General features: G+C 39.8%; 1 protein-coding gene across 1 annotated transcript in view; it reads right to left on the bottom strand.

The window, feature by feature from the left end:
* The window catches only part of LOC122801324 (extracellular calcium-sensing receptor-like), a 277128-nt gene that overhangs the window by 227135 nt on the left and 33846 nt on the right, over window positions 1-16147 (bottom strand). The window contains exon 4 of the mRNA XM_044070866.1: window positions 7946-8782. Within this exon, the coding sequence (XP_043926801.1) occupies window positions 7946-8782 (837 nt within the window). The remainder of the gene's footprint in view (window positions 1-7945; window positions 8783-16147) is intronic.

Below are 16147 nucleotides of genomic sequence, written 5' to 3'. Positions count from 1 at the left end.
ACTAGCCTGGTTTGCAAGGCTATGGAGTGAATCATCATGGAACTCATTAACAACGACATTGGGAACCTCCAAACACTTGACCTGACCCAGTTCGGCTTTGTTAAGGGCAGATCATGCCTATTAAACCTGGTTGACTTCTTTGAGATAGTCACCAAGGCCATAGATGAGGGGAAGGTAGTTTACACAGCCTACCTTGACCTTGCCACTCAGGAATTATAGAAAAACTCTCCAGCCTGAACATAAACCCCTATATCATGAGATGGGTTGCCAACTGGCTTACAGACAGAACTCACACAGTAAGAACAGTGGGCTCCAGGTCCGACTCTAAACCAGTCACAAGTGGTGTCCCACAAGGCTCAGTCCTGGGACCCCTACTGTTCGGCATATACTTCTCAGAAGTACAGGCAAACTCAGGAGGACTATGGCTAACCGAGTTCGCCGATGACTGCAAACTGGGAGCCATAATTAACACTCAGGCTGACACAGACATTCTCCAAAAGGGTCTTACTGAGATGGACACCTGGTGTCAAAGTCATGGTCTCAAGCTAAATGCCAAAAAATGCATAGTCATCCCATTTGGGAAAAAAAAGCACCCATGAATTACCACATAGGTGGCAGCCCCCTTAATACAGAAGAGGTAATAAGAGATCTGGGGACCCAGGTAGTCAGTAATCTCTCCTTTGACAATCATATTGCCAAAGTAGTTAGGAAATCCTTCTATGTAGCCCATCTAATTAATAAATGGTTCGCATCAAGAAATAAAGAGGTTATAGTATCCCTCTACTCATCACTCATCAGACCCATCATAGAGTATAATGCCCCATACCTCACAAGACACTTCCAACAGCTGGAAAAACCACAAAAGTACCTCACCAAGAGGATTACTGGCCTCAAACATATGTCTAATGCAGCTTGACTGGAAAAACTCCAGCTGTACTCAGTCGCATATCGCTTACTCAGAGGTGATCTCTGCCTGACTTACAAAGTCATGTCCAACTCAGAATTGATGGACATGCTCCACCTAAAGAAATGCAAGTCACTGCAAGCCACTCGCTCTAGTGAGCTAAACCTTGCCACAACAATAAATAGAACATACTGGAGGGATAGATTCCTGTCACAGAGACTCACAGAGACTCCCCATGCTTCAGAACAAAATTCTTAACTACATTAGGCAGAGACCCTCACTAACACTCCAAGAGAAATCTTGATGAGTGGATGGGTAACAGAAAATACACCCGTGGGATCACTTCATTGGCTCTTCTTGACAGAGGCTCAGTTAATTAATCAATGGGGCGGCAAAACCTGACACACTCTGGCTAGGCTTATAAATGCCCTTGGGCAGATAGCCTAGTACCTACCTATGAACCTATATCCAGCTCTGTTGGCATGTGGGGATGAAGCCCAGACTTTGAAGTAAATGATCGTGTTTGACCAGCAGCTCAGGTGCCTGTTGGAGATGATGTGAGGGAGGAGAGGAATGCTGCGGCTTAGCCTGCTCTACTCTCGTTAGGGAAAGGGTATGGGTAAGTGCTGAGAACTACACCCAGTAGAATCTTCAGTAAAAGCTGGGAATCATATGATATCCTTGTCACAAAAGGGGGAAGGGCTAAATGATCATGTCATGTAAAGGTGTAGCATACATGGTAAAGGCTTATTGTAGTCTAACCCCTTGGTTGCTAACAAGAATACATGGGAAGTCAGGACTTAAACATAAAAATCCAGTCCTCTTTCTGAATGATAGTACCACTCCCAGTACCCACACCACAAGGGAATTAATAAGACATAGGACTCTCACCCAGGGGGACTGGACAGGACAGCAGAGCACGCATTGCTAAGTTCAATGGTCAAAAGAGGACAAGAGGAAAAAAATACTCTGTTGAAATTTATTACAGAAGTATAGCAAATGTGGGGTAAAGGGGCAGCAGCCCCAGGTATAAGTTGTTGGGGGGGGGGCTTCTATCAGCAGTAGTTTAGTGCTAGCATTTATTTACATACTAGTATTTCTGATGTTGGTATGGAAGTTAATTTGATGTATAGTATTTTAGATAGCTATACTTCTAGTTTTTGTTTATAAATCATTGCCTAAGTGTGAACAACTAAAGCTTCTTTTACTTTGCATACTAGTGTTGTGTTTTGAGTTCCTGACATATGATAAGAATACCACATAATATTTATATTCTATTTTAAAAGTTACAGTTTTAAACTCTGAATATAATTAAGGAATGATTTGTATGGCTGTTGGAGGTGTGAGTGCTCTGGACTTGGCCCCCTAAGTTGAAGAGATGGTACCCACTTGTTACCATCTGTTGCTTACCACATGCCTGTTGGTGTTACTGTGTAAATAATTTGTGCATGTTTACATGCTTACATGATATCAGTGTCCAGTACCATATGACTAGTAATCATATGACCTGAAGAGCTAATTTGTTTGTGTGATAGGTTCCCTAAAGCTTAATCTGGCACTGGGGTCTGGTATGTGATATACAAAATATATTAAATTCTAGGTTTAGGGAATGTGTTTCATTATGAATGGAAAAGCTGTAAGTCATGAATGAAGCAACCTCTTTCATATATCACACAATCAAGACCAGAGCTGGAACATAGTTAAATGGGACCATAGGCAGGAGAATGGACCAGTCAAGCCCCCTCCAACCCCCCATCCACAGCCAAACTAGTATCTCATTACTTGTCCTTCTTTTTGATTTATTCATCCTTTGTTGACTAGGTTAGTCTCACTAAACTAGTAGCATCTTTTCAGAGGGACCCTGCAGCCAAGGCATCAGGAACTTCCCCTACTCTTTTTTGATAGCTCAGGTGGATGTCAAAGATCTCACAGCACCTACTATCAACACAGGCAGATGGGTTTCAAATCTCATCTAAAAATGACACTGAGGAGTACAGTGCCTCACTTATACTGTACTATCAGCAACCCATCTAAGGTGTGTGGGAGTAAAACACATACCCACACCAAAGGAAATTATGCTACCTGATATGCTACTACCACTGATTACAAATGTTATACCATAAACACCAACGGCCATTTGCTAAACAAAACAGATGCACATTGAAAACAGACTTCACTTGAGCAACAATAAACTCTTCCCTTGAAAGTCATGTCCATTGAAATTGCCTTGAAACTCACAGTCATTAAAATTGCATCAAAAGTCACATTCATTGATAATGCACATGGTCTACGTGGCAGATTAACTGCACCTCGGTCACAGGGTGTTTTATAGTTTTGAACATTTTTTCTCATTAAGCAGTGAAACAAAAAGTATGAACCAGAAATGACAACAGATCTATTTCAGAACATTTCAACCAACTCTAATGACTAACAGTAACAAAGGGTCATATATTTGTCTGTCCCTTATAAAAATGTGTGTTTTTCTAGCAAAAATCATTGAGGACTAAATTCACTAAATAATGACAGACATCTGAGTTTTAGATTTCATACCCTTCAGAAATGCATGATAAAACAAAGCCCGATATTCGATCAACATTCTTAGATTATAAGAGCAGTATTTACAAATTGCCCCAGTTTTTGGCCCTTTGCCACCCCCCCACCCCCCCAATTATTTTGGCTTTGCCCAGAGTTTTTAGAGTAGAAAGTATAAATTTAATAGTTGGTGTAGCGGATTAAGGCTCTTGTTTCCTATAGCTAAGGTACAGGGTTTGAGCCTCAGTAGGTCTGTACATTTATAACCAGCTCTCTCACACACTACTTGCAAGTTCTGTGATATGTCTGCAGCTTGAAAAGTTCTGTCTGTTCTGCTGCTTCAATAGTCATTTGGAAATTCTGTGACTGCAACAAGATGATTCTAATAAATAATCTGTAATGCTTCTTTGAACCATGCTTTTCTAGTAGTTTGGAAACCAAGTCCTGCACAGTCTTACTCTCTCAATGAATAAAAGTGCATTTATGCATCTTAAAGTGAACTCAGGTAGAATAACACTGTATGTTAACAGAGAAAAACTTTTACTTGTTTTAATCAAGTTAATCTTGTAGTTGGTGGACAGTTTCTCCCCCAAGTCAGTTTATATTTTGCAGCCACTTGCTTAGATTTTGGACCTGTCATCATATCTGTTCAAGCAAAATGAATCAAACTGGGATTTTTCTCAAGTTATCTTTGCTCAGTTGTTTGCAGCCATGACGTAGTGAAACATTTCTTAGCATGTTTTGTGTTGATTGAGGTCAGTGCACTTCTAAAAACACAGCAGGACTGGTGTTACTTTGTCTGTGAACACTCTTTCCTCTGAGGTGCAGCAACCATGGAGAGAGAATAATAAAGTAACGAGCTGTCTCCTTTAAAATATTCTCATCTTGATACCTTAGGTGTTATAAATTGACAAGCTCAACAAGTTGAACTAGATGCCTTACAGGAATGTGTGTGTTCCTGCTGTCATTTAAAAGTGATTGTGATCAAAGAAATGTAGTTGGATATAACCCTGCCCTAGCTCCAATAATATACAGTCATATAATACCTACCTTTTCGTTTTCGCTGTTGTTCAGTGTATATGTGCCAATAACACATTCCATATCTGCCTGTCTTCTTGCCACTTTTTTACATCCATTGCACACTTTCTATCAACTTTGTCTCACTGTTTGTATAATTATCAGACCTAGATATTATACTTTGCATGGATACTTTCAATGGAAAGACTGTAGTCAGCTATTCTGGAGTCAGACTCCCAAGTTACATACCCCCAACCTTTTCATTCTTCACCACTGCCCTTTCATGTTGTGTTGTGAGATTCAGCCAAACAGTGATTAAAAGTCTCAGATTATTTTGCCCCCCCCCCCCCTCAACACCATGCACATTCTCTTTGGATTTCCTGACCACATTACATAACATTTTTACTCTGCATCCCAGCTATCACTAATTGCCCTCGCCTTTGCAAGCCACACCTATTTGTATGAACACTGCACCAAGCTTGATTCACAATTAAATGGAGTTCCACAGATGTGAAGCAGATTCTTGACTGCTAATGCCTGAATGCCATCGTGAGTGGAAGACTGCTCTATGACATGCCTCAGTAAGGGGTTTGCCAGTACAGGCTGTTACTGCAGTATGACTGGCTCACACAGAAGGCAGTCAGTGGGCCTTCACTGTTGTGGATTACTTGAACTCAACACTGCCACACTGGATACTGGTGAGGAACTCGAAGGGTACTTGGTGGGGGGATGAAAGCTGAAAAGTCAAACAACATCTAAGGAACAGAAAGGTGGATAGTAATAACTGTTAGGGTACTTTGCTGTGAGAAGAGAGTAGCAGTTGGAGTGCCACAGGACTCAGCAGTAGGTCCACTCCAGCTTTACATATTTCCACTGGACATAAAAATGTGGGAAGACAACAGGGTCAGTCTGTTTACTGCACGCACTACAGTGTGTGAGATAGTCAGGCAAGTGTGAATCAGTCGTCAATGTGACTTGTTAGATCTAATACATTGACTATATACTGAGGATTAAATATTACGACATGCAAGGTATACATATTTTGTGAGGGCCAAAGGAAGGGAGGAGGCAGGGATTTGGTTGTAAAGGACAGCATGTGTTTTGCAGAGCTAGATAAAAGTAAAGACCATCATAACTTAACATAATTATGGATCTCTATGTGAACAGGCAGCAGCATACGTTATATAGGAAATTACCTTGCATTGTGTGAATGGTGAGGAAGAACTCAGGGGAAGCGGCTGCTATTTTGGCTGTGTACAGGGTGCTTTGAAAGCCACATCTGGAGTGCTGTGGAAGATGAGCTCAGTGGGCTAAAGAAGGCCCTGAATAGGATCAGTATGATCATAATGGGAAGAGGAATGGAAAACACTGAAGGCAATGATTAAATACATTTAGGAAAAAAGACAGGAGCAAAGAGGCATAATGTGGGTCACTGGATCATCTGGGGTTCAGATGCAGTAGGGGTTGAATTAAGAAATAGGGGAAATAGAATAAAGCAGGGGACATTGGTAACATCCACATGATGAGAGATTTGTCCAGACAGAATGGTGACAGGACTGAGACCAAACTGCAAACCAAAAGACAGATCAAGGAAGCTTGGGATGGGTTGGAGATGTGGATAGCAAAGGGAGGTGGGAGAAAAAAGGGCAGTTTGATAAAGTTTAGCTGCAAAAGGTGGGCAGACTTGATCTATCATGGGTCTCCTTGAAAAGTGTTTTTGTTTTAATAGTTACTTACTTTATTTGATAGTTAGTTAACCTTTGGTAATTGTACTTACTCACCGAGTCATCAATCTGTCATGTAGGGGTAGCTTCAGTACCCACAGACCTTAATTAACTTTGTCAATATCACACAATTCAAGTGGACACTGATGGTATCTAAACTCAGATGTCCATCATTACATCCCACAGCTGTAACTGCTGTGTTGTACTACCATATAACAATTGACTAAGGCAGCAGCTTTGCAAGACAGTTTGAATAAACCAAGCCATAGCTCTTAACATCTTTGCTCAAGTTAGTGAGATGGCCAGACAAAATGGGGGGACAAATGCACAAAATCAGGGAACATTTTTGAATATTATTCTAATTCACTTAAAAAGTTAGTAGAACAACAGGTTTTGCCTCAAAATGATTTCTCTACACAATAAGTATGCAACTTTATTGTCTGCCATTACTAGCGGCAATCTCACTGACTTGCTAGACAATCATTTTATGAGGCACAGAAAAAAGTATGAAACAAAATCAGAGATTTTCTGTAAAATCAAAGACTGTTGAGAGGTATAGGATCATAGGAGATTACTACGTTATCAACCCGGAGGTCATTTTAAGCCTAAACTTTTCAACTCTATGAAATACCATAAAAGTATTAGTCAATACCAAAGATCACATTTAGTGATGACTGCCCATGTCCAGGAGGGTTGTGGGCATCATGCCTGGTAAAAATTTACAGTGCCCCACTCACTCGTCCAGGTTCTTCTTGAACATAGAAGACAATGACGGGCAATTATATGTGTATGTCTGCTCTCTGTGTATATGCATGCTTAAATGTGTGTGTGTGTGTGTGTGTGTGTGTGTGTGTGTGTGTGTGTGTGTGTGTGTGTGTGTGTGTGTGTGTGTGTATACATGTATAAGCTCACCACAGCTTGATTTAGGTTTGCAGACTGCCTTACAAATACTAGAATGGATCTATAATTTTCTCTTTGTCAAGTTGCAAAATACTCTAATTAAATTATCTACATCTGGCAGAAATACCACCTTAAAATAAATAAATACACAAAACTACATAACAATGCAATATTGTTTAAGGAGGAAGCTGCAATGATTTTAATTCTAGAAGCAACAACTCGGTCCTCTATACATACTTTTACAAGGCATTACAAGCCTGATTCCTTGTCTAAGTCTAGATCAGGCAAGTCTAGGACCATTCTCCAGGGGCTCCAAGCCCCTTCCTCTTCTATCTCCCAGAATGTATAAACTATGGTAATATAACCACACAGCTTAGGCTACTACAGCAGTTAATGATATAAAGAACAGTACAGTTGTCTAAATTCATTTACCAAACAGTACATGTTCGAATGATCACTGCTGCAGTAGCCACTCCTCCCTTCTCTCCACCCCCTTGTTTTTTGGTGTGTTATTTATCCCAAGGTGTTGACTTTTATTATTTTTTTTGTTTGTTGTTCCTAACATTGTCCGTTCAGGGCTCAGCCTACCTCTCTTCGTTGACATGAAAGCTCTTAAGAACTTGATTCCCAAACCTATCTTTCTAGTCAGCTTAGCTCTAGCTGACTAATGGTTTAGGTGTGTAGGTGTCCTAAAGCTTTGGAAGCTGGCTGGCTGTTATATCCTTTGCAGGATTTAACCCATAAAGCCTAGGCTATTGCAGCAGTGATCATTCAAACATCTACTGGTATGGTACGTTTACTTACACAACTGTACTTTCTAAAATCGACAAAAGTAAGAGCTGAATGAAAGGGAAGTGATTGACCTTACCTGCCACGGCTTAAGATCTTTAATGTTAGCACATGTTTTATTAACAAATGGGCCACTGTTGGGTTTACAAGTGACTACATTATATAAACTATGTGCAATGGCATATACTGCCTTGTAGCTATTGTAAGCAAATCTGAAGTCAAATAAATTAAATTTAGAGAGGTCATAGCTTTCCAGTTCTTCTTTTCCTGTGCAAGGGACAATCATTTTGCCCCCTTTCATTGACTCTTTGCCAGCTTCATCAGTTGGCCAGTAGCAGTCAAATGCTTCCTCCCAAAATGATTTTATGTAAATATCATCTGAAGATGTAGAAGGGTGAAGCGAGTGAAGGAAATCACTGAATCCTGCAATTTCACCTCTGTGAATTGCAAGCCCTAAGGTGCCATTCAAAGTTCCCCATGTTTCCTTATTTGAGAAAACTGTGGAAATTATCCAGCTGATAGTGGCTATCCAGAATTTTCCTTTAACGTCTTGTCTAGAAATTTCTTCCATTAAAGGTAAAAGCTCCATCCTGGTTGAATAGACAATGACAACAGAGGCAGAAGATTTTTTAACTGTATTGGCGGTACGTAGTACTTGTTGTCTGGAGCTGCTCAAAGGAATGAGTTCTGTGAAAGCAACGCACACACCAATAGTAGCCAACATTTTTTTCAGGTTCTGACTTCCCGTGAGGCCATAATCATTATCTGAAGCTATAATTCCAACCCAGTTCCAACTAAAATGTCTGACTAAATGTGCTAAGACTGGGGGCTGAAATTTGTCATTTGGCATTGTGCGAAGATATGATGGAAACTGTAGTTTGTCACTCAAAATTTCAATTGTAGAACCATAACCAACCTGAAAAGACAATGGCATTTATTTCAATAGCAACTTACTAATGAGTACATTTCCTATTTTAATACATCTCTTTTCTTAGTTAAAGGCACATAAAATGCCTGAAATAACATCTAAATTATATACGTAAACTGATGAGACATGAAAAGCATTCTAGTTATTTTTAAACCATTGCTCCATACAAACTTTTTAGCTGCAGTCTCTTGTCTTGTATTTCTGAATGTCAGGCTAGATTTGAAACAAATTATGTTAGGGCAAGGTATTACCTCAAGCTTATGACACTTTCTCTGAAGTCACAAATAAAACAGAAGGCATGTATATGCTTCCCATGTAGAGCATGCAAAAAGGAAGCATGAAGGTGTTCCTGGTTTGACCTACATCTTAATTGTGATTTTGAAAGAATTAGTGAAATTGCAGTCCCATATTTCAGGGTAGGTACCAACTGGTGGCACATGCCTGATAAGGCAGGTGCCTCATTGTGAATTCTTTGTATTCCAACTCTTTGAGTTGTTAAGAGTGGTAAAGCTGGCCTATGCCCATAGCAAAGCAAAAGGAGTACATGTACAGATTCACTATGAAAGCTGGAAATTAGTTTACCAAAAAACATACCACCTAAAGCAAACTCTTCACATACATTTACACAGCTGTGGAATGGCTGGGGGAAATCATTAAAATAGTTTTCTACAGTGGGCAATCCCCCAACCCCAACCCCGTACAGCCCACATTGAGATGTCACCCCACACATCCTCTATACATGAAGTATATAATTATATAAAATATACTTAAATGAATCTTCATACCAAGACCTTTGCTGTCTCTGGGAACATGTATTTGTCAGTTGTTTTAAACTTCCATCCATTAACATTACATGTCGCCATGTAGTATCCCGGAACCATCCAGTGCAGCAAATAAGTTACAATAAAATACACCATATCAACACACAGTTCATAAAAAAATAAAATAAAAAAAAAACACATTTCCTTTTCTGATGTACTACCTAAAACCGGACCACATTCAGCTCAAATTTGTCTGAATAGTGGTAGTGTTATGGGAACTGTTTTTTTTTTTAATTTAAGATGTAGGTTAGGGTTAAGGATAGAGTTAGGGTTAGCACGTATTACCAAAGTGGAAGAGTGAGGCCCAAGACACCTTGGACATGCACCCCCCCAACACACACATACAGTAAATCTATCCCTAACCTAATCCTAACCATAAACATACACAGTCACACGCACTTAATCTATTCCCTCACCTACCCCTTACCCTACCCCTAACCAGCACACATTTGAAAACACATATACATGCGCCTACTCTACATCCCACTTACTCATTTCAGTGAAACACACAGATGACAAAACATACATTTGATAAACCAGACAACTGACCAAAAAACACAGCATCTCCATCTGTCAAGCAAAAGCAATCCTCAGCCAAAGAATCAGAACCCCCCCCCACACACACACACACACACACACACACACACACACACACACACACACACACACACACACACACACACACACACACACACACACACACAGATATACAGTGGATATAAAAAGTTTACATCCCCCTGTTAAGATGTATTTATTTATTTAACATTTGTTGACCGGGAATGTCCGACTAGGTTCCACAGAGTATGTTTTCAGCAGAGGCCCGAGGAGAAATGCTCCAGATTGCAGAGGTTTTGTGATATAAAAAATGAGACCACGATAAATCATTTCAAAACTTTTCCACATTTAATGTGACCTATAACCTGCACAATTGAATTGAAAAAACAAACAAATCTGTTAGGGGAAAAAAACATAAAAAATAAAAACGTACAATAAGCTGGTTGCATAAGTGTGCACACCCTTAAACTAATAGTTTGTTGTGTGTGCACACCCTTAAACTAATACTTTATTGAAGTACCTTTTGATTTAATTACAGCATTCAGTCTTCTTGGATAGGAGTCTATCAGCATGGCACATCTTGATTTGGCAATATTTGCCTACTCTTCCTTGAAAAAGCGCTCCAAATCTGTCAGGTTGTGAGGGCATTGCTTGTGCACAGCCCTCTTCAGGTCACTCCACAGCTTTTCTATTGGAATTAGGTCTGGGCTGTGCCTGGGCCATTCCAAAACTTTAATTTTCTTCTGGTGAAGCCATTCTTTTGTTGATTTGGATGTATACTTGGGGTCATTGTCATGTTGAAAGGTAAAATTCCTCTTCATCTTCAGCTTTCTAGCAGACACCTGAAGGTTTTGGGCCAAAACTGACTGATATTTGGAACTGTTCCTAATTCCCTCCACCTTGACTAAAGCCCCAGTTCCAGATAAAGAAAAGCAACCCCAAAGCATGATACTGCCACCACCGTGCTTCACCGTGGGGATGATGTTCTTTTGGTGATGTGAACTGTTGGTTTTGTGCCAAACATACCTTTTGGAATTGGGACCAAAAAGTTCATCCTTGGTCTCATCAGACCATAATACATTTTCCCACATGCTTTTTGGAGACTTGCTGTATTGTTTTGTAAATTTTAGCCAGGCCTGGATGTTTTTCTGTGTAAGAAAAGGCTTCCTTATTGCAATCCTACATCATAGCCCAGACATATGGAGAATATGGGAGATTGTTGTCACATATAGTACACAACCAGTACTTGATAGAAATTCCTGCAGCTCCTTCAGTGCTGGTGTAGGTCTCTTGGCAGTGTCCCTGACAAGTTTGCTTCTTGTCTTTTCATCAGTTTTGGAGGGATGTCCAGTTCTTTGCAGCGTCACTGTTGCCCATATTGTCTCTACGTTTTGATGACTTGTTTCACTGTGTTCCATGGTATATCCAATGCTGTGGAAATTTTTTGTTCCCTTCTCCTGACTGATACCTTTCAACAATGAGATCCCTTTCATGCTTTGTAAGCTCCCTGCGAACCATGGCTTTTGCTGTAGCAGGCAGCTGAGTAAATGTCAGGAAAATCCTACTAGGACAGTTAAACTTTATTTGGGGTTAATGAGTCTCTTTAACTGATGGTAGGTGTGTACCCAAGAAGACTCAATGCTGTAATTAAATCAAAAGGTGCTTCAACAAAGCATTAGTTTAAGGGTGTGCACACTTATGCAACCAGCTTATTGTATATTTTTTATTTTTTTATATTTTCCCCTAACAGATTTGTTTGCTTTTTAATTGAATTGTACAGGTTATAGGTCACATTAAAGGTCGGAAAAGTTTGGAAATGATTTATTATGGTCTCATTTTTTTATATCACAAAAACCTGGCATTTTAACAGGGGTGTGTAAACTTTTTATATTGTGTGTGTGTGTGTGTGTGTGTGTGTGTGTGTGTGTGTGTGTGTGTGTGTGTGTGTGTGTGTGTGTGTGTGTGTGTGTATGTGTATACACACACACACACACATATATATATATATATATATATATATATATATATATATATATATATATAAACTAAGAACTGAACTTCGTGACAATAAAAGCATTCAAAAAAATAGTAAATCACACCAACAACTCTTGTAGAACTTTAGCGCTTTCGTCTTATTTATTATCAAGACTTCTTCAGAAAGACATGTTTCATAAGTATGAGCAACCATTTTCACTTCCTTTATATACATGAGTTCTAGCAGGCCATTTAAATTAACAACAGTTCCTTTCCAATAGTAAAGTGTGAACAAGCAGGGTGCTGTGCGCATTTTCATTAACATTACAATCGCAGTTACATGAGGTAAATTAGTGAGACAGTAATAGCCTTGTGGTGCCGTGTGCATACTAAAAGGGACTGTGTGCAAAAAAGGGATCGTGTGCAAAAAAGGGGATTGTGTGCAAAAAGGGACTGTGTGCAAAAAGGGATTGTGTGCACAAAAAAAAAAAAAAAAAAAAATTTTTGGGGGGGGGGCCGGGAAGGATGACAGTCATGCTGTGATGATTCTAATATAAACACATAACTTATGAGTCTTTGCCTCCAAAGGTAAGTAAAGAAGGAAACGGAGGAAGGTGGAGGAGTCAGGTAGAGAGTCCTACTATGCTTTGGTATGGGTGTGTGTGTAGAGTAATGTGTGGGTATGCCACCTGATGGAGTGGGAGGAATGCGGTGTGGACTTGAGGGGGGGCTGGTAGGGGGCCGCCCATGACAAGGAGCATATGAATGACAGAGTGTCCCAGAAGACTGTCAGTGCGGATGGTACCAGCTGTGGGCTAGTTTGGATGGTATCACCCCTTGAATGGCTGCATGAAATAGTGAGACCGGGGGGTATAGTTGGTGCGGTCAGTGGGGGCTAGCCTGATGATTGGGAGCATGTGTGTAAGGGGTATGGGGGAGTCAAAAGTCAGAGAGAGAGAGAGAGAGGAAACACATTATACTCACTTGCACAGTTGTAAATCCATAAACACATTAAATCTACTTGCACAATTCTTCAAACCAAGCAAAAAACTGTGCAAGAGGGTTTAAAGAATTGTGCAAGTATATTTAATGTGTTTATGGATTTACAACTGTGCAAGTGAATATAATTTGTTTCCTCTCTCTCTCTCTCTCTCTCTGACTTTTGACTCCCCCATACCCCCTACACACATGTTCCCAATCACCAGGCTAGCCCCCACTGACCGCACTAACTATACCCCCCGGTCTCACTATTTCACGCAGCCATTCAAGGGGTGATACCATCCAAACCTGCCCACAGCTGGTACCATCCGCACTGACAGTCTTCTGGGACACTCTGTCATTCATATGCTCCTTGTCATGGGCGGCCCCCTACCAGCCCCCCCTCAAGTCCACACCGCATTCCTCCCACTCCCCATCAAGTGGCATACCCACACATTACTCTACACACACACCGATACCAAAGCATAGTAGGACTCTCTACCTGACTCCTCCACCTTCTTCCGTTTCCTTCTTTACTTACCTTTGGAGGCAAAGACTCATAAGTTATGTGTTTATATTAGAATCATCACAGCATGACTGTCATCCTTCCCAGTCCCCCCCCCCCAAATTTTTTTTTTTTTGTGCACACAATCCCTTTTTGCACACAGTCCCTTTTTGCACACAATCCCCTTTTTTGCACACAATCCCTTTTTGCACACAATCCTTTTTAGTATGCACACGGCACCACAAGGCTATTACTGTCTGACTAATTTATCTTATGTAACTGCGATTGTAATGTTAATGAAAATGCACACAGCACCCTGCTTGTTCCCACTTTACTATTGGAAAGGAACTGTTGTTAATTGAAATGGCCTGCTAGAACTCATGTATATAAAGGAAGTGAAAATGGTTGCTCATACTTATGAAACATGTCTTTCTGAAGAAGTCTTGATAATAAATAAGATGAAAGCGCTAAGGTTCTACAAGAGTTGTTGGTGTGATTTACTATTTTTTTGAATGCTTTTATTGTCACGAAGTTCAGTTCTTAGTTAAAATTTCTTCTCTTCGTTCAATTTTTTTGAGTGCGGTTAATTTTAGTTTGACATATATATATATATATATATATATATATATATACACAATACCATAGTTTAATTAAAATCTAAAAAGATAAGCGTATTGCAAAAAGCATGACATGTGAAAGTTCATATCAGAAAATGTAGCTGATGACTTTAGTTATAGGGTGTGCAATTTCCATGATGTTAAAGTTTGATTTTTTTAATAAAAATATCCTTGTGGTGTTTTTAATGTTATATAAAATAAAATACAATATAATAGCCTGCCATGTTTGCAGAGACCATTTTCTAGAGATCATTTCATGTATGCATAACAAAATACTAATATTAATTTTCTGCATGGTTATGGTTCAGAAATATAATTAATTATGTGTCAGGATATGGTCAGTGTGCCATACAGGGAAATGAACAGCAAAGTTCAGACATGCGCTTGATATCTTTGCCTGCACAGCACAGTGTACAAGGGATAAGGATCTACTTGCATCCTCACATAGGCAAAGGCGCTGTAAGCATGCAGGAAAGAGTGCTACTGTTTAGAAGATGCACAGCTTTGCAGGCTATGCACCCTTTAAAAGACCGTTTCAAGGCAGAATGGGGAATTGCACATTTGTGTAACCCTTGTGATCAAATACTTTTAGGTGCAGGATCCATCCTGCAAGGGGGGGAGGGGGTATTTTCTAATGGTGTGCTTGTATGTAAGCTGTGGACCTGAACTCAAGCATTACTCTTTGCATGAATGCATTTGGTTTTCTCAATGATGATTAGTTGTACTAACTTTGAAATACTGGAAATTAAAATGTGTTTTCAGATTCATGTAGCAAGGGTTACTGGGCACAATGTTACATAAATACCATATAATGTGCTCTGATTGTATTCTATAGGTGCACAGCTGGCCAGCATTGTTCAGATTAGAGTAATTTACTGCCTTCACACACACACACACACACACACACACACACACACACACACACACACACACACACACACACACAGCCATTTGACGGTACACTGCACAGTTTTCTATGAGGAGTCAGCACGTGGACAGTTGCTGTTAAGGCTATACAGAAGAATGAGCCACGCAGTTCACCATGCATTGCTCATTACATATTCCTGAAAACTACTATCCCTGCACTGCTCATTACATATTCCTGAACACTACTATCCCTGCACTGCTCATTACATATTCCTGAGCATTACTATCTGTGTACTGCTTATTACATATTCATGAACACTACTATCCATGGCCCCTGCACTGCTCATTACATATTCCTGAACACTACTATCCCTGCACTGCTCATTACATATTCCTGAGCATTACTATCTGTGTACTGCTTATTACATATTCATGAACACTACTATCCCTGGCCCCTGCACTGCTCATTACATATTCCTGAACACTACTATCCCTGCACTGCTCATTACATATTCCTGAGCATTACTATCTGTGCACTGCTCATTACATATTCCTGAACACTACTATCCCTGTACTGCTCATTACTTGTTCATTACATATTCCTGAAAACTACCATCTGTGCACTGCTCATTACATATTCCTGAACACTCCACAAGTACAAAACTATCGCTGTAGTTTGTATCACGATCCCAAGTCAAGTTATAACATGAGCTGGAAATTGTCTAAAACCAGGACACTTTATTATTTAAAAACATATACGAGTTGACTCTTTATTATTTCAAAAAATATACAAGTTAAGTGCTTTCATCTACAGTGTGCAAACTTCATCAAAACAACATATAACATTGTCAGCTAGGTTTTATACTAAAAGAGTAACTTGTATATTTTTTTAAATAATAAAGAGTCTTCGTTTTAGACAATTTCCAGCTCATGTTATAACTTGACTTGGGATCGTGATACAAACTACAGCGATAGTTTTGTACTTGTGGACTATTCTTGGTTGGTTCGCTGTATTGTTTTTTTGTTTATTCCTGAA

The sequence above is a fragment of the Protopterus annectens genome, chromosome 4.part1, assembly GCF_019279795.1.
Source record: "Protopterus annectens isolate FY-2018-M chromosome 4.part1, PAN1.0, whole genome shotgun sequence".
NCBI lineage: Eukaryota > Metazoa > Chordata > Ceratodontiformes > Protopteridae > Protopterus > Protopterus annectens.
Note: the sequence above shows the minus strand (reverse complement) of the source record. Positions and strands in the feature narration are given on the sequence as shown.